The 24,839-nt window shown below is 44.5% G+C and overlaps 1 protein-coding gene across 1 annotated transcript; it reads right to left on the bottom strand.

The window, feature by feature from the left end:
- Positions 1-1,336: 1,336 nt before the first annotated feature.
- On the bottom strand, positions 1,337-22,761 carry PSAT1 (phosphoserine aminotransferase 1). Its single transcript, XM_019736707.2, has 9 exons — positions 22,386-22,761; positions 20,562-20,622; positions 19,557-19,626; positions 17,209-17,414; positions 16,204-16,376; positions 14,718-14,887; positions 8,016-8,144; positions 3,125-3,262; positions 1,337-2,485 (listed from the first exon to the last, which is right to left on the bottom strand). The coding sequence occupies exons 1-9, from the start codon at positions 22,443-22,445 to the stop codon at positions 2,380-2,382; spliced, it is 1,113 nt and encodes a 370-aa protein (XP_019592266.2). The 5' UTR covers positions 22,446-22,761; the 3' UTR covers positions 1,337-2,379.
- Positions 22,762-24,839: the final 2,078 nt, after the last annotated feature.

Genomic DNA, 24,839 nt, shown 5'->3' with positions numbered 1-24,839 from the left:
AATTTTCTCATTTAAACAGTCATATCTGACCATTTTAGTAGAAAATGAATAAGTATATCGTATACTAAGCTTTGGAAAATTAAAAAAATCCATGTGAGATTATACCTCTGCCCTTATTCTAGCCTGTTTGTAAAATTCTGGAAGACGACATGACTGAAACTTTTCGTTCGTTAAACCGACAACTGTTGAACACCTCCTCAGGGCAAGGCAGGATGCCAGGTGATGGAGGTGAGGAAACATGGCTCCTTCCTCAGTGCTCTAGTGGGGAAGGCAGACAAGCAAACACCTCAGTACACAAAAGAACAGAATGAAGGTGCTGTGATGGGATTGATGGGTCACCCTTTTAAGAAGTAAGGAAGAGAGCATCGTTCCAATGAAGGAGACACAAACAGGGTCAGGCAGTTGGCTGGCATCTTGAAGGAAGGTTGACCTTGCTGAGTGGGGGCAAGACCTTCAGGCTTACATGTCGTAGCATGGGGTAATGCACACCACACAAGAACCATAAACATAAAAGGCTAGGTCAGATGCTACAAAGCTATGCTTGCCAGACTAAGAAGCCCGGGATTTGTTAGGTAGCACAGGGGGAATTAATAGTGTAACTGGATGCGCTGGGATGGGTGGGTGGGGTCAGAGGAGGCTGCGAAATAATCTGCTGGACCAGCAGAGATGGCCAAAGCAATGGTAATGGAAGTGGAGATTCAAGGAGCTTGGGAATGGTACAAACCACAGAGACTTGCAATGGTCACATGAAAGGATGAAGGAGAAGAGGTTGACTCTGTTACATGTGAACACTTAGCTGGATTCCATGAACTGGCTGGCTTTTGCTATTCAAACATTTATTGTGGTTATTATTCACATTCTGCATTGAACCGTTATAAATTCTTACACATTTTTGAGATAAGTGGAGAGTTATTTCAATTCTCCTATAGATGAGAAAACTAAGACTGGAGGGCTTAGCCTTCACCAGGGGAACCCAAATAACCCAACTGGTACATAGATGGGATGAGAAATCAGTACACAATCCAACGAAACATGACGATAGCGCAAAACCATCCTACAGGCACGTTTCTGGCCTGAGTGCAACAGAGTTTATGAAACTTGACGCCAGGAACTGTGTTGCTGATAATATCTATCCCAAAAGCCAATGGATAGCTACCATGGTGCACGGAATCGTTTAAAAAAAAAAATGATTTACAGGACTCAAGTCTTGCACCTTTGGCTGAACTGAATTAAATTACCCTTCTCAGATGCTATTTTTAGACTCAATTTTCCCACCATAAAGTTTAAAAAAGAACAACCTGTCTAAAAAGCAGATAAAAAAATTCACTGACAAAGGTTTAGATGCTTTAGGACTTTAATGTCCATCATGTATTCAACATAAAATACTGTCAACTGATAAACAATAGGGAAAAGACGCTTCAGCAAGGATATCCCAGAACTCACAGCATTACTCTGACCAAACACTATAATGAGAACAGTCAAATGAACAATAGATAAGGGAGTTTAACAGAGATTTTTAGTTTAATGACATAACTAAAAAATAAAGAACCAACCAACCAACCTTCTCTTTTACTCACTGAAAGGAAAATAAAAGTAAATCATGGAACTTCTAAATCGTATGAAGCAGCTTAAAAAGGGAGCAGGGAGAGAAGAGACACAACTGTTGAAAATGTGATGCTATAATACACAAGGTCAAGGATTCTAACAAATTCTCCAAGTCTCTACATATACCACTGAGAACCGCATTATTAGAAATATAAATGCAGAGATATAAACTATTCAGTATTAAAAACAGACCTTGCTATATAAACACATAGTACGTAACTTTTATCTCTTGATGAGAGTAACAGTATAAAGTAAGGTCTCTAGTTTGCCCTTCAGCCTGGAACTGATAAAACACTCACTACAGGTCAATGTCGATCTAAATTAACAGCTGAGGAACCCAGGAGACCCCACTGATGTCATTTTGGAAAGGATTAAGATTCAGCACCTAGTGGACCCCACCCACCCTCCATGTTGTGTGTGTATGCGTCTCCAAAAACAATTAACTGCATGTTGTTTAATTAAGCCCACAGGTAAGTTGGAATATTGAGATCTAGCTAGAAAAAGTAGCAGCAAAGACAACATAAGCTGGAATCGTTAGAAAAGCTAAAGGAAGATATTTCAAATGCTTCCAGTTCAAGTCAAAATTAAGTTGTCTGATAAGTCCCCCAGCTTTGCAGAGCTATGGATGTTCTGCTGTTATTTGAGGGGGAAAAAAATCTATAATAAGCATGTTCCTCTGAGAAAAATATCACGTTTAAGTTTTTGAAGCCATTGCTAAGTTACTTTAAATTTTGTACATGGTCAAGGGCAAAGTATACGTTGGTGAGGATGTGTTCATAGTTGATGCATCTCCAAAAAATTCTTCATGAAGGTTGCCAGCTCCTGAACATCCTCGATTGTGACGGCATTATACAGAGAGGCGCGAATGCCTCCCACAGACCTAGAACAACCAAAGATGCTGCAGTTAACAAAATCATCTAATTTAGCATCAAAACCACCCTCTTTCCAGGCACCCCCACAGGTGGCCAGCCAGGAGCTTCAAACATCTAATTATTAGAAAATTCTCGTTAATTCACTGAAGGGTCCATCATGTGAACAGTTAACCTAGATTAACTGTTCGATGAGCCTGCCATACACAGGGAGTCACGAGCAGGGAGCCAGTGCAGGGTAGGTGTCTCACCTCTGCTGTGGAGGATGTATTTTCACAGACCATGCAGGATTAACTGCTCTGTGTTCAGCTGGAGCAACAATAATCTGTTCTTACACTGAATGGGATTGTACCAGCCTCACCAGAGATGCGATGGCAACCCCTGTGCTTTAAGAGCAACTTACGAGATTATCAAGGGTAATTTCAACAAAAGCTCCTGGAAGATGTGGCTCCATCATGCTCTCAGCCTGGGAATCGTGCTAAGGGCTCTACAAGCAACAGGAAGAAGGACTACCCCTGTCACAACTAGTCTTTCCAACAAGGCACCATAATTGCTACTCCAAGCCAGGCAGGCACCAAGATCTGCATCATTCTACATTTAAAAACCGAAACCCATTCTCTGCCAAGCTTCTAGAGTGGATGTGTACTCACCTATGCCCTTTCAAGGAGATCATATTGAGATCAAGAGCTTTATCGAGAAATCTTTTTTCTAAAGCATCGTCTCCTTTGGCATTGCCAATGCGAAATGGGATATTCATCTTGCTTCTATTCTGGGGCTCCACTGGACATCTGAAAAACATGTTTATTATTTCAGCACTTTTCTGAAATGTGTAACTGCCATTAACAAATCAACAGAAAAAATTTTTTAAACATTTTCTAGATGGAAACAGGAGATTAAAAAGAGATCTGCCCCCAGGACATTTATAATTTACTTAGGGAGACCTCTCTTAGCATTCTCTTATTATATGACTTGTACTTAATTTCCATGAGCCTCAGTTTTCTCATCTGAATATTGGGAATAATAATACCTGTATTTCAGACTAGTTATGACAATTCAGTGATACAACATATATGAAGCTTCCAACACATGGCAGCCACACAGCAATGTGAGTGACCTTTTCTCTACAAGGCTGCAGAGAAAAAATGTTGGTCCTAATAACGGCTGAGACTTTAAAATTATGAGCAGCAGCTTTCAAAGCACTTATCACACTGTACTGTCCCAAGCTGTGTGACCCTGAGTACGTTACTAACCTCCCTGTTTTGCGTCACTTTTTTCATCTGTTGAACAGTGGGAAGAATAATGGAACTTACTTCATAAGGTTGATGTGAGGATCACATCAAGTGTATTTATAAAGAATTTTTGTGGTATATTTTTAAATGGTCACAAACTCTCTGCAGCCCTCCCAGCCACAGATGCGGTCTAGTTTGCCACACTTTTTGAATTTGGGCTGGCCCTGTGACGTGCTTTGATACAGACGACAACTAAACTGATGCTGTGCAAATTCCAAGCCTAGGCCTCAAAGGCCATGTAGCCTCTACATCTGCCCTCTTAAAACACTGCTGCTGGGGCAGCCAGTTAGCTCAGTAGGTTAGAGTGCAGTGCTCTTAACAAACAAGATTGCCGGTTCCATCCCCATATGGGCCACTGTGAGCTGCGCCCTCCACAACTAGATTGAAACAACTACTTGACTTGGAGCTGATGCGTCCTAGAAAAACACATGTAAATAAATAAAAGTTTAAGAACAAAAAAAAACAAACAAAAAAAAACATTGCTGCTGCCACATAAGTAAGCCCGAGCTAGCCTGATGGAAATAAGAGGCTAACCTGATGGAAATTGAAGCCCAGCCAAAAGCCAGCATCACTCCCAGACATGTGAGTGAGGCCATTTTTGACCACTGGCTCCAGGCGAATTACCAGATGACTTCAGTTGAATAAGTGGTCCCAGGTGAGAGCAGCAAAACCGCCCAGCTGAGCCCAGCTAAACCTGCTGACCCAGAGAAACATGAGCAAAAAAAATTGTTGTCCTTTTAAGTCACTGTCTTGGAGTGTTCTTTGATGCAAAACAAGACAACTGATACAATTTAGAACAGCGTCTAGTACAGAATAAATGTGATAAAAGTATCTGTTAAATTCAATAAATTGATCTTTTTATTCCCAGCACCTTGCACAAGACTTATGCAGACCTTCCAAAATGAGACAAATGGAAGAGGAACTGACATGCTATGCTGGACTAAATGAAAAGTAAAATATGTAATAACCCTTTCTCTGTTTTCTCAAAGCACTTCCTGTCTTAGCCTTACACTTCTACAGAGTGTGTTTCATGAAAATTAAACAGCAAATAAAAACAGTGTGAGGAAGCCCCCACTAAAAGTTATGCTCTCCCCTGAGGGCACATACATAATTCCTCTTAAAGTTAAAAGAAGTCAAGTGCACACCCACCTGCAGAAGAGACTCAAGAAGGCAGGAAGGGAAACCAAATATCTCATAATAGGCTTTGAGCCTGAATTCCAGGCCCTCCCCTTTTTACAAGGTGCTAAGTGTCATGGTTGACATTTAAATTAAAAATTCAGTGGATACCATCTTTCGATATTCTGCTGCCCCAATGTGATGGTCCAGTTACAGACATGGAGCACCAAAAGGCACAGCTAATTTAAGAAAAAAAAAACTAAACGGGGGAAGAATGAAGAATCTGTATTTATAGTTCATCCCCCCCCCTCCATTTACACATGTTATTGTGAAAGTAGATGATATCATGACAGCAATACTGTCATAAAAGCTAGAAATTAAAGATTAAATCTGCACACAACAAATATTTACATAGTGCTCAAAAGTGTCGCTGGTATGAGGGTGAGAAGAGGAAAAACAAGATTAAAGGGAATTAACTGCTCCCAATCGAGCAAGATGGCTGGGTAGGGAATTAAAATTCCTTGGGACAAGTGCTGTGACAGCTAAGGGCTGTGGAAGCAGAGCCAAACAAGGAATTCTGCCTGAGAGAAGGTTGAAAGGTTTCAGAGGAGGGCACATGGGAGTGGTTAGGATTGGAGATGAAAGACTGGCATTCTGGCAGGAGAATTTGAATCTGCAAAGGTGGCGGGGACCCCACCCCGGCTGATTCTCTGATGTGGCTGGAGATTTGCTGTTCCTGGCCTGGGTAGGGCCTGGGCTATGATGGTCCTGCAGATATTCTCTCCTGGAAACTGGGTGGGATCCTTGAGCAATGAGGAACAACCAGATTTTGGATGACAGAAATGGAAACCTGGATTTTTTTTTTCTTCCCTCTCTTTCCACCCCACATGAAGGTGGTAAAAAAGGTAACAACATGTCTGGATATGGACTCTATACACGGACATCTTTATAACATTAAAATTAATATCTAATATACATTAAGCACTGTGTCAGGAATGTCCTAAGTGCTGACATAGTGTGGAACGTCCCTAATAACCGCAAATAATATTTAGAGCTAAGTCTTAAGGAATGCTCCCTATATGCCAAATACTGTTTCTAGTGCCTTAGACAACAAACCGGTGCAAGAGCCCATGTTCTTAACCCTTGTATATGTATTCTGTATTCACATACATTTTCACTTAATCCTCATGAAAGTCAAAAGAAGTTTGTGCCATTATTACAGCAATTGTACAGATGAGGAAACTGAGTTTGAGCAGCTAGGTCATTTGTCCAAGGTCACATGCATATGCTAGTGGCAAAGCAAGGCTTCTAAGCCCAAGATGCTATACTGCTCATGTGGGCTCATCTTGAGGTCAACCAGAGCCGTGTGGGTGGTTAGGCTATGGAATGAACACAGGGACTTCTACTGTTGTCCTATCTAATCTCCGAGTTCCCTGCTAGGGTCACTGGCAACACTGGGGCAACCCCCAGTGAACCACCCAGAACTGTGTTCAGTAAAGGGGCTGCCTTTACAAATCAGGGGGCCCGAAATAGAGAACAAAAACGAGAAGCAAAGGTAGTGGTAAATGGCAAATTCTAATTCTAGTGTACTCAGTGTTCCTTTTTAAAATGTCTCACCTCCCTTTTGGGGCCAGAAAGAAAAGTGAAGAATTTGCTGAAAACCCAAGTGAGTACAGGACAAGTAGTGCAGGGACAATCCCACTGCAAACAGTAAGGAGAGGAGGCACGAAAGCCTGCTCTTTACTTCAGTGACTAGATCCCACAGGAATGTCATGAACTGGGATGACATTTTCTGGGCCAGTGGCCCAGGGGGTGGATGGAAGTTCCCAGAAAGAGGTCTATTCTGAAGAGGGTGCAAGTTCTGGGTCAAGGCTGTTCCTAAGTGAATGAGGAATTTGGGGTGGGAAGATAATTACATTCCCCACAAGAAGACTTAACTGCCATGTTGGCTTTGGCAGTCTGCCTTCTGGGAAATGACCAATTGAGTGTTTGGAGTTAAAAGGACCTTGGGGAAAAAGAATTCCCAGGATTCCCAATGTTCCTTCTACATTTCCTTTTTGTCTATTTCCCTGGATTTTTTCCAGAGGCATCACCATTCTTTCTGTCCTCCCATTTTGTGCTCTAAATTCAATGGCCCATTCCTTATAAGAGGCAGAAGACACACAAGATAAAAAGATGCTATGTGAAGGCGGAAGCAGATTGGGGCAGAAACAAGCCAAGGAATGCCTGGAGCCACTGGCAGCTGGACGAGACAAGAATGGACTCTCCCCGGCCGGCCCGGTGGCTCAGGCGGTTAGAGCTCCATGCTTCTAACTCCAAAGGCTGCCGGTTCGATTCCCACATGAGCCAGTGGGCTCTCAACCACAAGGTTGCCAGTTCAATTCCTCGAGTCCTGCAAGGGATGGTGGGCTCTGCCCCCGCTACTAAAATTGAACACGGCACCTTGAGCTGAGCTGAGCTGCCTCCCGGATGGCTCAGTTGGTTGGAATGCATCCTCTCAACCACAAGGTTGCTGGTTCGACTCCCACAAGGGATAGTGGGCTGCGCCCCCTGCAACTAGCAATGGCAACTGGACCTGGAGCTGAGCTGCGCCCTCCACAACTAAGACTGAAAGGACAACAACTTGACTTGGAAAAAAGTCCTGGAAGTACACACTGTTCCCCAATAAATTCCTGTACCCCTTCCCCAATTTAAAAAAAAAAAAAAGAAAGAAAAGACGAATGGACTCTCCCCTAGAGTCTGGAGAGAGCAAAGCCTTGCTGACACCTTAATTCGAACTTCTGCCCTTCAGAACAGGGAGAATGAATTTCTGTTATTTTAAGCCAACCAGTTTGTTTATAGTACTTTGTTCCAGCAGACCTCGGAGACTAATACAAGGTCCATACGTTTTCTGTATCCCTCATAAGCGCTGCTCCAGTGGTCAACACATTCATGAATCAATTAGTCACAAGAATGTTTAACGAGCAGTCAGCTCATACCACAGCCAATTCTATTCACAGACTGCAGGCCTGGAATTACAGGGGCATTCATCCTGTAATAAAGGAAGCAGTGAACTTCCCATGCCAAAAGTACCAGGACATATACACATTTTTAAATTCACAAAAGGCAAAATGTGAGATAAAATTCATCAGCTTACACATAGAATCCTTGAGAATTATCAATAATATCATAAATCATTTGCGATTTGATGGAGCTAAGCTTCTCCATGGCTGCTGCACCGCCGTTGTTCTTAATCCACTCCAGAACCAAGCCCATGACGTAGATGCTAAAATAAAGATTGAACAAAAAATTCACTTAGTTCAGCTTTGCAAAAGTGGAAAGATCCAAGCCAACAGTTAAGTTGTACTAAAACAGAGTTAAAGACTTCATTAGACACAGACAAGATGGAAGGGGGCCATGTGCAGACCAAGGACAAGTGCACATCATGAAGCAAGAATAGGCGCCAATTCTAGGGGTTGAGAGCTCCCAGAAAGTACATGTGTTTTTCTTCTGAGGGGGCATACAGAGGAAGCAAGCAGTGGGAGAAGGGTTCTGACCTGGGGGTGAACTGAGATTTCCCCAACTCTACCTTCCCACCCAACAGGCAGACCCAGCAGGGTCCCTTGCTCTCCTGGTCCCACAGTTGGGCAGGGAACCTAACTGGACCAATAAGAGCCTTCCCTGGGATTCTCTGAATTGGGAGTGAGGGGAACAGGCAGTCACATGGGTTGATGAAACTGTGAGATAGGCAGTAAGAGCCCGGGGTACATATGGAAGCAGCTCATGTGAAAAATATGAAGCCAACATTCTAGGAGAGAAACAAGGATCAAAAACAGATCGGATGGAGTGGAATTTGTGTCCAAGAGGCCCTGCTGCACCTCCGTCCTTCCTACAGCTTGGGATTATCCCTTTCTATCCCCTTGGCTCACCTGTGAGACCTATTCTATTCTCTGTCACCTGTGAGACCTCAGGGCTCTTGTGGGGACTGCAGGAGACGGGCGAGATGAAGTGCTTGACGCAGGACCTGGCATGTGGCAGGTGGGCCACACAAGTGGTAGTCAGTAGTATCTTTACTAGTAATTGGTCAAAACTAAGCTGAAAACATACATGTTGAAGAGCAATAGGTGGTTTCCCCAGTGATCTTCTGAAAGCCCATCGTTAAAATGCTGTAACAGCCACCGGCTGATCCCAGGGAAGCCCAAGGTACTGACTGGCTCATTCACTGTCTCACCGGTGGCAGAGGACCCAGGAGTTTCCACCCACCCACTGAAGGTAGAAAAAGCTAACGCCGGGCTACCCAGCGGGCACTGGGCAGAGAGCAGCCAGAACCCAGAGCCATGCAGTAGCCTCTCCAGAAGTTTCCCCAGCCCAGCTACCCGGACAGCCCTGGGAAGAATGAGAAACAGCAGCTAGTGGCAGAAAGGGAAAAGAGGGCAGAGCAGAAAACAGCCCTTGAGTACGTACCGTGTTTGCCCGAAAATAAGACCTAACCGGAAAATAAGCCCTAGCATGATTTTCCAGGATGACATCCCCTGAACATAAGCCCTCATGCGTCTTTTGGAGCAAAAATTCATATGAGACCCGGTCTCATTTTCGGGGAAACACTGTAAATACAGCCTCAGCTGTAGTTCTCTGGATAAAGACTGAGAAAATCAAAGGGGCAAAGGAGAAAAATAAGAGAAGGCAATGGATATTACTGAGGTCTGCTTTGGGCCCGGTATCCTGCTAGTTGCTCTCCTTTTTGTTGATCACAATACTCCTGAGGTCAGAGGCACCATTATCCCATTTTAGATGAGGAAACTGATAAAGCCAGGATTCCAACCCCAGTCAAGACTGACTCCAAAGCCTAAGCTCTTCTCATTAGTCACAAAGGCTTCTGTTTTACTAGGGCCTCCAGGACCCTCAACCACTATCTCACCTGCTAGTGGGGCAGCCAGGCTGGCACCAAGCCTCACAAACACAGCTGCCAACTTCAGCTGCTACATTGGCATTACAGCACACACGGGCATGTACAGACACGGGTGTGTTCCAGAAATGACACTGCCTGCCAACCCCTCTGTTTTGTAAGATACTCTATAATTCCCATCTAACCCCAAATGGCTCACTCGCCACAAACCACAGAAACACACCCTGCCACAAGATCCAAGCAAAGCCACCCTCGTGCCTGTTCACTGACAGTACTTTACAGAGGCCATGCTTTGCTTTTACCTGTAGCTGTTATCCCAGGGTTCCGAAGTTGCTACTTCAAAAACCATATCCAAAGCTGCAGCAAGGCCCAGGCCGGGTCCACAATCCCAGGCTTGCTGCTCATGCTGTCTGGCTAATCTTAATGAAATCTGACCAGGCAGTCAGCACAAAGCCTGCCAATTTTACACATTGTCTGGAGCCAGCACCACTCGGATAGATGTATGAAGCCTCACCAAGAGGCAAAGGGCTGTCCTAGGGACCAAAAGACATGCCTGGAATGGAAGACTGTTGGCCCCAGTGACTTTACTGGGGCTTCCATTTCATTATTAACTCATGCTTCTACTCTCACACAATCCAAAATCTTCAAAATACAGGGGCCTAAAATGCTTATGCAGCTCTGCCATTTAGTCTAAATTCTCCCTACTATCAGTGAAAAACTTTTAACTGATGTATGCCTTCACTTCTAAAACGCCACCTGCAAACACACAGTACATCCACTTTATGGAATACTACACAAAAATTTAAAAGAAAAAAAAGCAGGCATTTAAGTGGATATGGCAGTGTTCATAGTCTTTTGTTGGGTGGAGAAAAACAGCACGTAAGGGAAAGTTCATTTGCATAATTAAATACATGCCTCTGTATATTTGCATATGCCCAGTTAAGGGTCTGTTAGGATACACAGCAAAGCAATTAACAGTGCTTACCCCAGCAGGCTCTGCTCACTGCAGAAACCTTTGCTAAGAGCACATCTTACTCTTACAATTTTTTAAAATACAAAATACTCTCTATAAACTAGGACTTAGAGGAGCATACCAGAAAGTCCCCACAAAACTCTCTCTGGGTGTTAACTGAAGATTCTAACTCTGCAGGTGAGTTTCTGGCGTTAATGGTGGACAAGGCTAAGCCATTCTGATAAGTGGATTAGTGGGGTTATTTTGTTTATTACTCTTTTACACTAAGGGTTTAGTTAATAACAATTAAGTAAAAGCTGTTTAATGAGGTTAGAAAAACAGCTAGGCATCTTTGTGTTTATCCACTCCCTGGGCTTAACACATTCTATTGAAGGGTTAAACAGAATGGCCAAGGGTCCTTCATTCCACCCCAATTCATTGCTCAGGGCTACAGGCAAGTATCTGAAGGCTAGTAATACAGCACAGCTCAAAGAAACTTTCCAGGGCCTACAGCTATTAGGCTCTGATTTTAAAGGATTGAAAAAAAAAAAAGGCTTGTTTTCAAACTTGGCACCTTTTCAAGGGCTTCTATGTAATACAAAGTTTCAGAGTGTTTTGAGCGCCTTATCAGCTTACATTCAAGGATTGGGGAAGGTGCTTAGCACAAATCTGCAGGTCTCTATTTGGAACTTGTTCTCACTGGGGTGAGCAACAATTTTCTATTATTGAATATTTAAGGATCGCAAATGAACTCGACCTTTTTCAAGTCATAGATTCAGGGTAATTGCTCAATTATACATTTACTTTGTTCCTGTTCTCTTCCTCTAGGGTAAAATAAAGCAACCCAACTTCCAGGTGTTGTCTTGGGACAGAGTACATTTAACCCAGTCTCTTTCATCTTCTACATTTACATGATACTAATCAAATATTAACAACGCTCCCTCAGATGGTCTCAATTATCACTATTCTGATCTGTCTGGGGAAGAAATTTTACCCTTTTTTTGGCCCTTGTCTCTGGCTCAGCCCCCTCCTCAGGCAGGAAAGTTCTGGAGAGGGAGTTCCTGAACCCTCCTCTTCCTGTCGCCCTCCATTCAGGTGACCAGCTAACCCATCTGGTTAAGGCCAGGTCAAGGCCTGAGGCCCAAGGCTGGAAAGTGACCCTATAAGAAAGTTACTGTTGTACAACTTTCTCTGTCTCCAGGCCTCACTCCAGACACTTTCATCATCCATTAGACAGACTGGCCTACTTTCTCACTGTTCCTGCTGATTTTTACCCTAATATTAACAAACAGTGTATTAATATATTCACTACATTTTTGAAAATGTGTTTCAAGGTAACTCTTAGAGAAGGTGCCAGAAGTGTGATAGCTCCCCCTGCTCCTCTGGCTGTGCTCTAATCCGAACATGCCAGCCTTTAGGCCACATTTCAGAGATGGTTTTCTTCTTGTCTCCTTCCACCTTCCCAGTGCAGTGGTAGCCCCCGCCTGGCCCTGACAGACTCACCTGACTGAGAGCCAGGCCCTGGCCCTACCTTCTATCAGGTAAGACAGCCACCATCTGCCACTATGCAACCTGGCACCTAAGCCCCTTCTTCTGGAGATCTGCACTTCAGGGTCCCCAACTGTCCCTTACTACTCAACACTTCCAGTTTTCAGTTCCCAGCTGGCCAGTAAGCACAATTTTTCCATTGCCTAGAATCCTAGAGGTGAGCAATAGATTCAGCACCCCCCACTGCTCCATCCCTAACAGGCATTTTCAAAACACTTTCAACCAGTGTAAAATAGAGTGGGGTTTACAGGTGACCAGAAGAGTTAGCACCAGACCACCCATTCCCTGAGGAAAGCGGGGGACACAAAATGAGATGCTCTGCTTCATGTGAGCCATGTGGAAAACCAGCAGAGATTCCATCGGAATTCTAACTTTGAAAAAAACTTCTTCCTTTCCTATGGCAACTCATGTGGAAGAAATTTTCTATAGGCGGCCCCTAGTGGGGAGACCTCTAACAAAGTCCTGACCCAGATGGAACAGCTGCCTGCACCAGCCCCAGCCCCCTCCTTTAACACATTGCGTACGGATCACGAGAATCTTCACGAGGGATTTAAACCCCGCCATATGCAACGTGTTAAGTGAACTTCCACCCATCACAGAAAAATCCAGGAGTGGAAGAGCTGGACTCCAACAGCCAGCTAGTCTCCTAAGATGGTATCCTTTAAACACCAACAAATCCACGCTGATAATTTTGGTTGTGAAGGGCACTATGGTACAGGGTATACAAACCTAGGTTCTGGGGCCAAGCTGCCTGGGTTCAAGTCCCAGCTATGCCACTTCCTAGAAGTACGGCCTCGGATTCTCACTTGCAAAAATGGAAGAGTACCTACGTCCTAGAGTGTTTGGGAGATTAATGGGTCATACATATAATGTATTACAATTTACATCATATGTGCCCTGGAAACATAAATCCATCAACTCTAGCTCTTCCCTCCCCTGCTAAGGCTCTGGGAACTAACAACAACAGAAACAACAATAACATAGCAGCTAACATTTATGAAACAGCAAGTGCCAGGCACTCACTGAGTGCGTTAAATACACACACACACTCTTTTTTTTTTTTGTTTTGTTTTGTTTTGTTTTGTTTTTTTTGTTTTTTTCACACACACACTCTTAATCCTCAGGGCAACGCAATGAGGAGGGTACTATTATTACTTCTTAAGTGACTTGCCCAAGGTCACACAGCTAGTTAGTAGTAAAAATCTCTTAGGCAATTGTTAAATTCTTGGTGTCACAAAGATTTTCCCAAACCACTGGAGCCTGGGAGTTAAAAGACCATGGGGGGCCGGCCCAGTGGCTCAGGCGGTTAGAGCTCCATGCTCCTAACTTCGAAGGCTGCCAGTTCGATTCCCACATGGGCCAGTGGGCTCTCAACCACAAGGTTGCCGGTTCAACTCCTTGAGTCCCGCAAGGGATGCTGGGCTCTGCCCCCTGCAACTAAGATTGAACACGGCACCCTGAGCTGAGCTGCCTCCCGGATGGCTCAGATGGTTGGAGCGTGTCCTCTCAACCACAAGGTTGCCGGTTCGATTCCTCGAGTCCCACAAGGGATAGTGGGCAGCGCCCCCTGTAACTAAGATTGAACATGGCACCATGAGCTGAGCTGCCGCTGAGCTTCTGGTTGGCTCAGTTGGTTGGAGCACAGGCTCTCAACCACAAGGTTGCCGGTTCGACTCCCACAAGGGATGGTGGGCTGCGCCCCCTGCAACTAGCAACGGCTACTGGAACTGGAGCTGAGTTGCACCCTCCACAACTAAGACTGAAAGGACAACACTTGAAGCTGAATGGCACCCTCCACAACTAAGATTGAAAGGACGACCTGACTTGGAAAAAAGTCCTGGAAGTACACACTGTTCCCCAATAAAGTCCTGTTCCCCTTCCCCAATTAAAAAAAAAAAATCTTAAAAGAAAAAAAAAGACCATGGGCACCACAGCCTTAGTCTCCCTGAAAGGGCTGCAATGTAGCCTCTCACTTGGCTAAAAGGGGCCAGGTTAACAGGACCCCTGCAGATTGGGTGAAAAACCAGGAAGGTGTTTGTTCCAAGCCAGTACGTTTGCTGCCATGCAGCCTGCAGCCAGCTTCCTGCAAGCCCAGTGGGGAAAGAGAAGAAAGTGGGGGAGGCCCAGACTTTAAAAATTCTTCTCCAAATGTGCACTGGTTGTTTGAGATACAGCCATAGCACTTCGCCTACAGAGAGCTTTTGGGTTAATGGTGAACCAGAAAGCCTACCAAGATCAAACAAAAACACATACACACTCACCCAGGAAAGGGCTAGAAGGAAGACTGGTCAACACTGCAGAGGGTAACAAGGGAGACACGAGCTAGACAGAGAATTCTGATTCTAGGCTATCAGGTCACTGGTTTATAGAAATATGCTCTATTTTAAAGTCACCTCTGCTCTGATGGGAAAGAGACCCCCTCAATCGGTCCACAAGCCACATCCTGGAGTTACCTGAAGCAGGGAGGTGTGTTGTACAACGAGCTGTTTCCGGCCTGCACTTTGTACTCCAGGATCGAGGGGCACTCTTTGAGGGCGAACCCTAGCAGGTCATCGCGGATGATCACCACTGTGACCCCTGCAGAGCCAACATTCTTCTGTGCACCAGCAAAAATCACACCGAACTAAAAACAAGAAAATGCCATTTTAGATGTGCGTGGTCATTTTTCATAAATGTACTTCAACTTCCCAACCTCTTTCCAAAGCACAATTTTTATGAGGAAGTAACTATTTTATTCTGATTCAGAGTGCATTCCCTTCTCTAAAGGAATCTCCATCTGACTGCTAATCAGTATTTGTGAATTCAGAGGCCTGCAGGTTACATACCTGCCTGGTCCTTCTCCCCAGTGAGGGACTAGTCCAAGGCCATCACTGAATATTCATATTCACTCTGCATACTTCCTTTCTACATCTAAGCTGGTCTTTAAAATAGGGAGGCTAACTGTCCTTGGTAAGCAAAAGAAACAGAATTTTTAATCCATTTATAGTTGTATAAAGAAACAATCAGAAGAATACTAGGAAATATTAAAACAAACTGCCTGAGAAGAAATTTTAGAAAATAGAAATTTAAAAGTACTTAGGAAACTTTGTCTTGTAAGATAGAGAACCCCGCCCCATGCTTCCCCGTGAAAACTTTAGGAAAATCAAGTAGCGTCCCATGTGTGAAGAATGGGCACCACCTGGTCTGGCAGGAGTATTTTTGTAGTTGACGCTTCGAATTGCCAGTATGTGGTGACTGATACCACAAACTAGGCGATAACCAAAAGGTGGTATACACAATAGATGACACAGCCTTGAAAACAAATGAAGTTCTGACATACGGTAGCCCATGGGGGAGTGAGGACTGGGAAGTCAGTGTTTCATGAGTATAGTTTCAGTCTGGGAAGATCAAAAGTTCTGGAGATGGATGGTGGTGATGACTGCACAACTGTGTGAATGTATTTAATGCCATTGAACTGTACACTTAAAAATGGTTAAAATGGTCAATTTTACGTTAAGCATATTTTACTATAATTTTTTAAAAGGCAGACTACCATTTACTTTGTTTTAAATTACTTACAAATATTAACATCCCCTTGTTGCATGCACCTAGGTCAGTGTGTCCTGTCAACGCTCTTGGAGATGAGGTGCGTACAAGGCAAGATGGGGTTCCTTCAAGGGCCCCCTGAGCTTGAATAATCTGCATCTTCCCTTGAAGACAGCAAGCCACTCCCAATGCATTGACCAAAAAGTCTGCTAAGAGCCAGTCTCAAAGGCAGATAAATTTCCCAAGGACTCAAGTGTGACCCTATCAGGCAATCATCAACTCAGGGCTGGGAACGTCAAGACTAACATTCTGACAACCAATACTGCCAGCCTCTCCTGTTCTAGTATACAGTAAAATGCCCTTCAAGAAACCAAGAGGCTGGGATGCTCTCACCCAGCCTCTTTTAGACGCTACCTTGGAAACGTCCACTGGCTTGGATAGGAAGTTTGAGGACATATCACAAACCAGTACTGCTCCCCCGACATCAGGGATAAAGTCAAACTCCACGCCGTGCACAGTCTCGTTGGCGCAGTAATACACATAGGAGGCATCCGGGCTGAGGGTCCAGGTGCTTGGGTCCAGAATTTCTATCACAGAAGACAAGGTGGAGATGAAGCATTTGCATTCCCCTCTTCCCTTACGTAGATGGGAGTCGACCAGGAATAATACCCCTCCCCTGGCAGTGAAAGACCGATTCCAAAGCATTCAGAAATGAAAGCACCCTATTCATCTTGCATTATAATCAGCATCACCATCCTAAAAGGATGATTAATCCCACCCTGCTGACTGCTAAACCTCCAAGAATGGCAGGGTGGATACTAGGGGGTTTTTTCTTGGCATCCTGTGTCCATTGATGGTCCACTGGTTTCCTCGTGGGGCTTCAACCTTCCCATTTTCAGCCCATGTGGTTCCAGTGAAGCCAATTCCACCCACAGCCCCAAAGTAATATGTGACTGAGGCACAGTGTCACGTGACTGATTTGGAATGTGGCACAGAAGACATGAGACTGTTATTAGAATGTTTGAGCAAAGGCACTGAAACTTGGGAAAATATTAGGTCAGAAGTGGATATAGCCATCTTCTAAAAATGAAAGAACAGCTTTCTTGGCTGTGGGACCTCCAGAGACAGTGAATTACCAAGACCTGGACATAGTGTTGGAGCCCTGGATCCAGCCATACCTAAAGCCAAACCGGCCCCAGGCTTTGCAGCTAAGTGAGTTTACTGAATACTCGTTCTGTATCAGCCAGTTAGTAGTCTTAACTAGTACAGCCATCCAATCGAAATGGTATCAAAGTAACTGCTGACAAGGAGAGGAAAGAATTAATAACAACTGCAGATTTCTCCTCCAAGCAAGGGTAAACCTGAGGGAGGACCCCCCCAGTCAGCATTTCACTGTTCAGTTCAGCTCCCAGCACTTACTCGTGTAACTCCCAAGTTTAGGGTGGACAATATTCACAGTCCCAAACTTCTTGGCTTCTTCTGCTGCTTTAGCTGACCAAGCTCCTGTCACCACATAGTCGGCACACCTTCCTGCTTTCAGGCCAATCAGATTTAAGGGCACGGCACTGAACTGGCCAGACCCACCTCCTTGCACAAAAATCACCTTGTAGTTGTCTGGAACGGCTCTGGGCAGAAGCACAGGAGACAGTAAACAGACTCATAGGGTTTATCTATTCACAACTTGGACAACCATTTATTGGCCCTGTGGTGAAAGCCTGTGGTTACTGTTTGGACAGAAGCTGGTGACACCCTGCTGCTCCTTTAGGGTATCATCTCACTGCCACTCTCAGTCCCACGGTTCAAGGGTAGCCAACTCCAGCTTCAGGGCATGACCCAAGCTGGCCAATGGGGTTTGGTTCTGAGACCTTTGATCAAACTTTTGGGAAAGAGGATCTGTTTCTATAGAGGGAAAGAATGAACATGTAGGAACTAATCCTGCAACCAACGGTGACCATCTGATGTGCTACCACATAAGAAAGCAGAGCCAGGAGATGGAGAAAAACACCTTCCTGACATCATTTGAGCTCTTAAATCACTCCTGCACTTTTCCATTATGCAAGGTAATACATTCCTTTCTTTGATTAAGCCATGAGCTGGGCTTCTCTTCTGTCCCTTGCAACCAAGTCCTACAAGTATCCACGTGCTGGTCTAGGCTAAGAAACAAGTGGACACTGGAGAAGGATCTTTGATCATGTTTTAGGTCTAATCACATAACGAGGCACCCAATACACATTGAGAATAAGAATGAAATTTTCTGACTCCAGCATGGAAAATTAACATGATGGCTAGAAGGATGACAGGCAGTTGGAGAAGGCCAGCTGCAGAGAGCTAGGCTAGGGAACGTGGATCCAAGACTTTGAGCAAGGCCAGAGCTTGGGAACAGGCAGACAGAGGCAGGTGACCGGGGGACAGAGCTCCAGCACAGAGGCATAAGTACCAAAGGGCAGGGCAACGTGAGATGGTCCTGGGAAACAGGTGGTGTACAAACATCTGGTTCTGGCCATGCCTGCCTATATACGTGCTCAGTAGGATAGCAAAGCATGCAGGCAAGACGGCAGGATTATGTCATACAGATGCAGGGCAGTGAACAATGCCAAGAACTGGATGGAAGGACACTGGACAGAGGTCTAGGTACAGGGATACAAGGTAGGAAGTTGGTTAGGAGACAAAGGATAGGCCCGTAAGTTGAACTGGGAGTCCAATCTGAAGATGCTCACAGCCTTGTGGGCCAAGGATCCAAATACCCCCTGCCCCCCCATGGAGGACAGGATTGTTCTGTGAACACGACATGTGACCCATCAGCCCAAGCCAAACAGATGATCGCCGTTTCTGAATACTCACATTGCAATGGGCTGCTACTGTTCCTCACAAAAATGGCACCTTGCCCACCCCATCCGAAGCGTTCATCAAGGCAATTTAAAAGGAATGTAAGGAAATAGTTGGTGCAATTCCAATTACTGATGAAAGAATGCAAGGATGGACCCTAAAACATTAACAATGATTGCCCCTGAGCAGTGGGGTTATACATAATTCCAGTTTAATTTGTGAGTTTGTTTTTCCTAAACATTCTACCATGAACGTGCACTAGTATTTGGAGTGGTTGTTGTTTTTTTTTCCACATAACATACAAGTATGTATATGTGAAAATACTATAAAATCTCTGCTTTAAACAACAATCTATTTAAGAATAACATTTCCTCTGGATAAGAAGAGCAGTGCAGATAACCTAGAAGTTGATTTGAGCAGCAGTTCCTGGAGTTCAGAACTATTAAAATGAATGAAGGAGCCTGTTAAAAACATAGTTTCTACAGGTTCTGACTCAGCAGGTCAGGGTGAGGCTCAGCGCTTGAATTTTTTAATACTTCCCCCCAACCAGGTAATTCTGACAGGTAGTATGAGACCCATACTTCCAGAACCAGTGAACTAGATTATAGTTAATTATGCTGACAACTATGACCCTTTCTTTGTTATTTAAATCCCTTTTATGCCAGCTGAACTCCCACAGTTATGAAAAATCTTTCCTGGATATAATGACTTTGGATATAATTCTGGAAATACCACATAAAATTAAAATACACAAATGCAGAAGAGGGAACAAATAAAAAGCATTCTGTACTAATTTACTGAATTTGGGAGGACCTTAGTAAGATTATTTTTAATTACAGAATATTCTAAATAGCAGAGTATAGAAAATAATATAAAACACCCAGGGATACTTATTATCAAACAAAAGTAATGCAGTTTGAGCTTTAAAATTTTAAACTTACAGCAATTCCCGCACAAGATTCTCTGTGTTGTTAAGAATCTTAGCAAAATCTGATGACCTGTGGCTCATTTCTGTGGAAGGAAAGATAAACAACAAAAAAATTCCAGTTCAAAACCAAATGAATACAAACAACTTCAAAAGTAAAGACAAAATTTGCAAGTAAACAACAGGTGGAAATTTCAGTTATTTTGTATTCAAATTGTGGGCCAACACTCATTTTGGGGAAAATCCAAATTGATTTGATTTTCAATTTGCAAGCATTATAATTATAGCCTTACAGTAACCACAGAATGATTTTTTCAAGTGGCACAGTTTCAGTGTCTGTGATTTTTCACCATCTTTCTCACAAAATTGAGTCTTTATAATGGTTGCCCTTTGGGACAACAATATAAAAGTTTACACTGCACTCACAGTTCACAGAAACCTAAATACATGTCCCAAACCCACAGGAACAATATTTACTAGCAAAGAGCATACAGTCAACCATATGGTTTCTTAATACTATGCAACCTTTGGGACTACCAAAAGAAAAAAAAGAAAATTAAATAAAAGAAAGTAAATTTTAGAACTCAACAGTCCTCTTGCCCAAATATAACGAAAATAAACTTAATTATTAATGGGCAAGATCTTCATAAAAACTTGTATACTTTTAAACTTTTAGTAAGTTCATTTTTAAGTGCAGTAAAAACTAAAATGAATGTGAAGCAATTTTATAAATGTTTGGGACACTGGTATGTAAATGTACACAGTAAGACTATTCTGATCTCAGATCCTATGAATAGCAAAACCAATTATGAAATGCTAAACTGAGATGTATGAACCCCTCATATGCATTTGTTAGGTCTATTTCAAGATTGCTTCCACTAAACATGCAACTGAAGTTTTCAAAATTTAAAAATACATCTACGAGGGCCTATAAGAAGACTGTAAAAAGTCCAGGCTTGATGCATTTAAATTAGTTCCCTTTGAAAGTTGGACATTCACAGAATCAAAAATCAAATCTTACCAAGAACACTAATCCCAATGCCTTTGTAGTCTAATAATTCTTTTTGGATCTCTAACAATACCTAGAAAAAAATAAAAGAAAATAGGTGATTTGAATATTCTGTGCACAGCTCTCCCTCCAGACCTACAAACTTGGGGAGGAGGGACTGTCTTACCCACAGGCCAGTTGAGGTCCAGAAGTTTATCCCCGCCCACAGCCAGCTCACAGCCAATCGCCTTCCTCCCACCATTTTCCTGGAGCTCAGAAGGTGCAATTTACACACAAGTTGAATTTGAAATAACCAAATGTGCTTGCTGCTAGGATAGTTTTTTCCAAAGGCATGAATTTACTTCGATATAAACATTTACTTGTATTTAAAAGAAAATGACCATAGATACAATTTTTCTGACAACTTTTCAAGATAAAAACGTCTGGGGAAAAACCTAGCAAATGTCCCCTCCACAATCTCATCTGCCACTGTCTTAAAGCAAAAGGACAAAATGTATAAAGTTTTGGGTTGGGGAACTACCAAAAAATCAATCAGGCCCAAATTAGACAGATACCTCGATTTTCCGTATGTTTGGTCTAGGTACTGACTCTGGGTGGTGAGCACACAACATGATATATAGATGATGTATTATAGAAAAGCATACTTGAAACCTATGTAATTTTACTAACCAATGTCACCCAAATAAATTTAGTTTTAAAAAAAAAGGCCTGTTCTCCCAGCTACTGTGAACGCTGCTCCTAGAAAAGCAAAATACCCTTTTCCCTCTAAAATTGTAAGATTCTCTGTTCTTGCCATAATACAGAGAGGGCTCTGTCCAAGGGAGATTTCTAGTCTGTTCAACAATAGATGATTGTAAAGTACTTGGATGTGCCCATGTTGCTACAACATATTATCAGTCATCCTGGTTAGAAAAATAAAAATCTAACAGCAACCGCCGGCAGCTTCTCAGAGCGTTCAAGCACATCAGTGACATGCTTCACAGTTGGGGTGTGGGCGGGGTGTGGGGGATGGGAGAAAGCTGAAATCTGACTGGAAGTTTGGAAGGCAGGGGATGAGTGGCCCCTTGCACTTGAAAGGTCTGGTTGTGGCCTGGAGAGAATTCAATCATTCATTTGCTACAGAACAAAGTGAAGGAACTGGGCTAGCAGCCCAATGCCTACCAGAGTATGAATACACAAATGCCTTTGGGAGACCAGCCGTTTGAAAAAACAAAAAAAATTACGCGTGAAACGCAGTGGAAAAAAAGGTTTTACGGAAGAGTAGATTCTGTGGAATAGAAGACTGCAAGGTTCCCAACTGCTGGCTAAACCAAACGCTGTTTACGTGGGTGGGGGGAGGGGAGGAAAACGTGGGCCTCCAGTTTGCAATTCCCTCCAGCTAACGCGATCCCCATTCATTCAACCGTGTCCATTCATGCATCCCCTCAACAATGCCTGGCTCGCGCCACTACTCCGGGAGGCCAACGCAGAATGAGAGTTTTTTATCTTTTCGCGGCGCCCGCGCCCGGGACTGAGAGAGGAGTCTGCTGGAGTCTACAGGTGCGGTGCACCCTCGGGCCAGCACGCCGGGGCGGGCAAAGTCGTGCACGCCTCGGAGCAGCTGCACAGGCATGCCTCACCGAGCTTCCTTCCCCAAGTGCCTTCTTCCAGAAGCCCACCTGCTTCTGGTGCAGAACGTTCGGGAGGCTCGCGGCGGGCAGTGGGGATCCCAGCGCACCGCGCAGAGATGCACAACCACCGCTCAAGATGCACAGCTACCCTTGCAGAAATGCACAACCATCCGCTTTTGTGCTCCCGCCGGAAGCGCACTCTTGGCGCGCGCTCGCTGGGACTTACCGAGAGCGGCAGCTTGGCGGGCCCCGGTCCGAAGTTGACCACCTGCCTCGGGACGTCCATGGTGCGAGGGCGCAGACCGCTAGCCTGCCCGAAAGGACCTACGCGTGGGCAGCGCGAGTCTGTCCCCGGTGCGGACTCTCTGCCCACTTCCAGCGCTGAACTGCCGTCCCCATTGGCCGCGCTGTCGCAGGTCCTGCGTTGATTGGTTCGCGCAATGGGGCTCGCATTTCCATTGGTCGCGCTTACCAGCCGAGGCTGGGAGCCGTTGCTCCTCCCCCAGTTTACGATTTCAACCCTGTTTTTTTTTTCCTTTTGATCAATGCAAGGCGCGCTGGAGATTGCACCAGCCAGCCGGCTCGTCTGCGCCCCGGCACTAAGATCGTGGGCGGAGGAAAGAGGCTGCCCCTGGCAACCTGCGTTGGTGCTCCTGCGCCCTCCATCTGGCCTGTTCAAGTCCTGCAACCCTGACCCTAAACCGCTCTCTCTTGGCTGCAGGGGGAGACACAGAGCAAATTGCGCCCGCTCTTTCCATCCAACCACCTTTCCTTCATCTTTCGCCTGGACTAGGGTGTGATGCATTTGTTTCAGAACCAGCAGTCATTAATTCATCAAACTTTTCTAAGCACCCCCTCGGTGCCAGATACTGCAGTGGAGAGGCCGAGCTCCCAAGGTTGGAACTGCAGGGTGAGGAATGGGCCCAGGATGGGTGGGTGGTGGGTAAGGTTCATTGCACGTGCAGTCAGGCACTGAATTTCTGCAGGATTAAAGGATGGAAGCGGCCACGGATTCTGGAAGGATTACTGGCCTGGGAAACCTGGATGCCCCCCCCCAGGCAAGTCCTTCAAAATTGCTGATTCTGCATTTACGGTTTTGGAACGAGTGAGCTGAAACCTGGCGTTAGCTCTCAGGTTGCTCGGGCGCTGACAAGCTGTGAGTTTAGAAACGTGAAAAGATATTAACAGGAAGGCGATACCCCTAGGGAGCCGCAGCCCAAGCCAGGGGAGAGGCCCAGAGCCAGGCCTGGCGCAGAGCCAGCACTGCTCAAACGTTTCTGCAAAAGTGTCCTTCTGAAAGTCCAGTGGGAGACCGAGATGGGGTTCTAAAACAGGGAGGCCCCCTTCCCTGCAAGAAAGAAGTTTCTCTGAAGTCTAAAATTTCATATTCTATGTAATGTGAACTTGGTATTCTACTCCATAATATGACCTAGTTTCTTTTAATTTAAAAATGTTTTCCCAAATCTTTGAGCAAAATGGATATGCCAGGAATACACGCAATGCCTATCTATCCTGGGTCATTGCATAGCACCAGCCAGTGTCAACTACCCGTTTTGAAAAGGCTTGTAGTAAATTGACCTGGTTTGGGCTTTTGTTTGCTTTTTGCCGTGAGTATGTGGGCAGGACGGGGCTGGGATCTGGGGTATTGCTTTGGGTTTGGGAGTTGGATGGCAAAGTTTTTAGAAAAAGCTGAAATGAACAAGGTCACTGCCTTCCTCAGCACCTTCATTCAGCAAATTGCAAAATTTCATGGAGGTGTTAAAAAACAAAATTCAACTGAGTAAATTTGAAGACCTAATTGGGCTTTATTAAGTGATTCATGAATCTGGGCAGCATCCCATCTAGCACCTAGAAGGGTGCTAAATGTAAAATGGAAGGATTTTATAGGCAGAAGGATGGGATAAAGGAACTATTAACAAAAGAAAAACAAAAAAGGATTATTTTTAGACGAGGCTATATTCTGTTGGTAAAACGGGAATGGCAAGGGTTTTTAATCATGCCAATTGCCTCTTCTTTCTCCTATGGGGGATGGAGAGGACCTATGTGACACATGACTTTACTGGTGCTTGACCAGAAAATTCCAGACTGGTTGATTAAGATTACTTTTCTGGGAGAGGCTGAAACTGCAATTAGAGCAGGTATCAAATCTAGGTTTAGTATGTAGCTTTTAGTACAAGTGACGCCATTTTCGACCTGTGGTTTTCTTTTTAGCAAGGGTATGAATCTCAGTCCATAAACTCAGATGTTCAAGAACTGTCACTTATCAATTATTTTATATAACTTTGCTGTAGACCCCTAGCTGCTAATCTACTGTGGGAGTGGGGGAGTTAGGCTTCATCCTTCCCAGTCTCTAACCCCAGGGATTTACATAGTCCCATGGTGTCACGCAGGGTGTTATGCGGGGTCTCAGCTCCCGCTTCCCGCATAAGGACACAGGATATGGTGAGACCAAAAAGGAACACCCATGGAGCCATAGATAGGGGAGTCATACCACTATATTCCCTCTGGCGGCTGGATTAGAGACACAGGAAGCAGGAGCCACATGATCCGCAACCTGCCGTCCGCTTCTCTGCCGACCAACCAAACTCACTTGCTAGCTACAATCTGCACTTGCTAGCTTAGCCACGGCAGTTATATCAGTGGCTAAAGGCTAACTGGTAACAGCTGATGGCCATCTCCT

This window comes from Rhinolophus sinicus, linkage group LG04 (genome assembly GCF_036562045.2).
Source record: "Rhinolophus sinicus isolate RSC01 linkage group LG04, ASM3656204v1, whole genome shotgun sequence".
Lineage (NCBI taxonomy): Eukaryota > Metazoa > Chordata > Mammalia > Chiroptera > Rhinolophidae > Rhinolophus > Rhinolophus sinicus.
The sequence above is the reverse complement of the archived record's forward strand: the minus strand, read 5'-3'. Positions and strand labels throughout refer to the sequence as shown.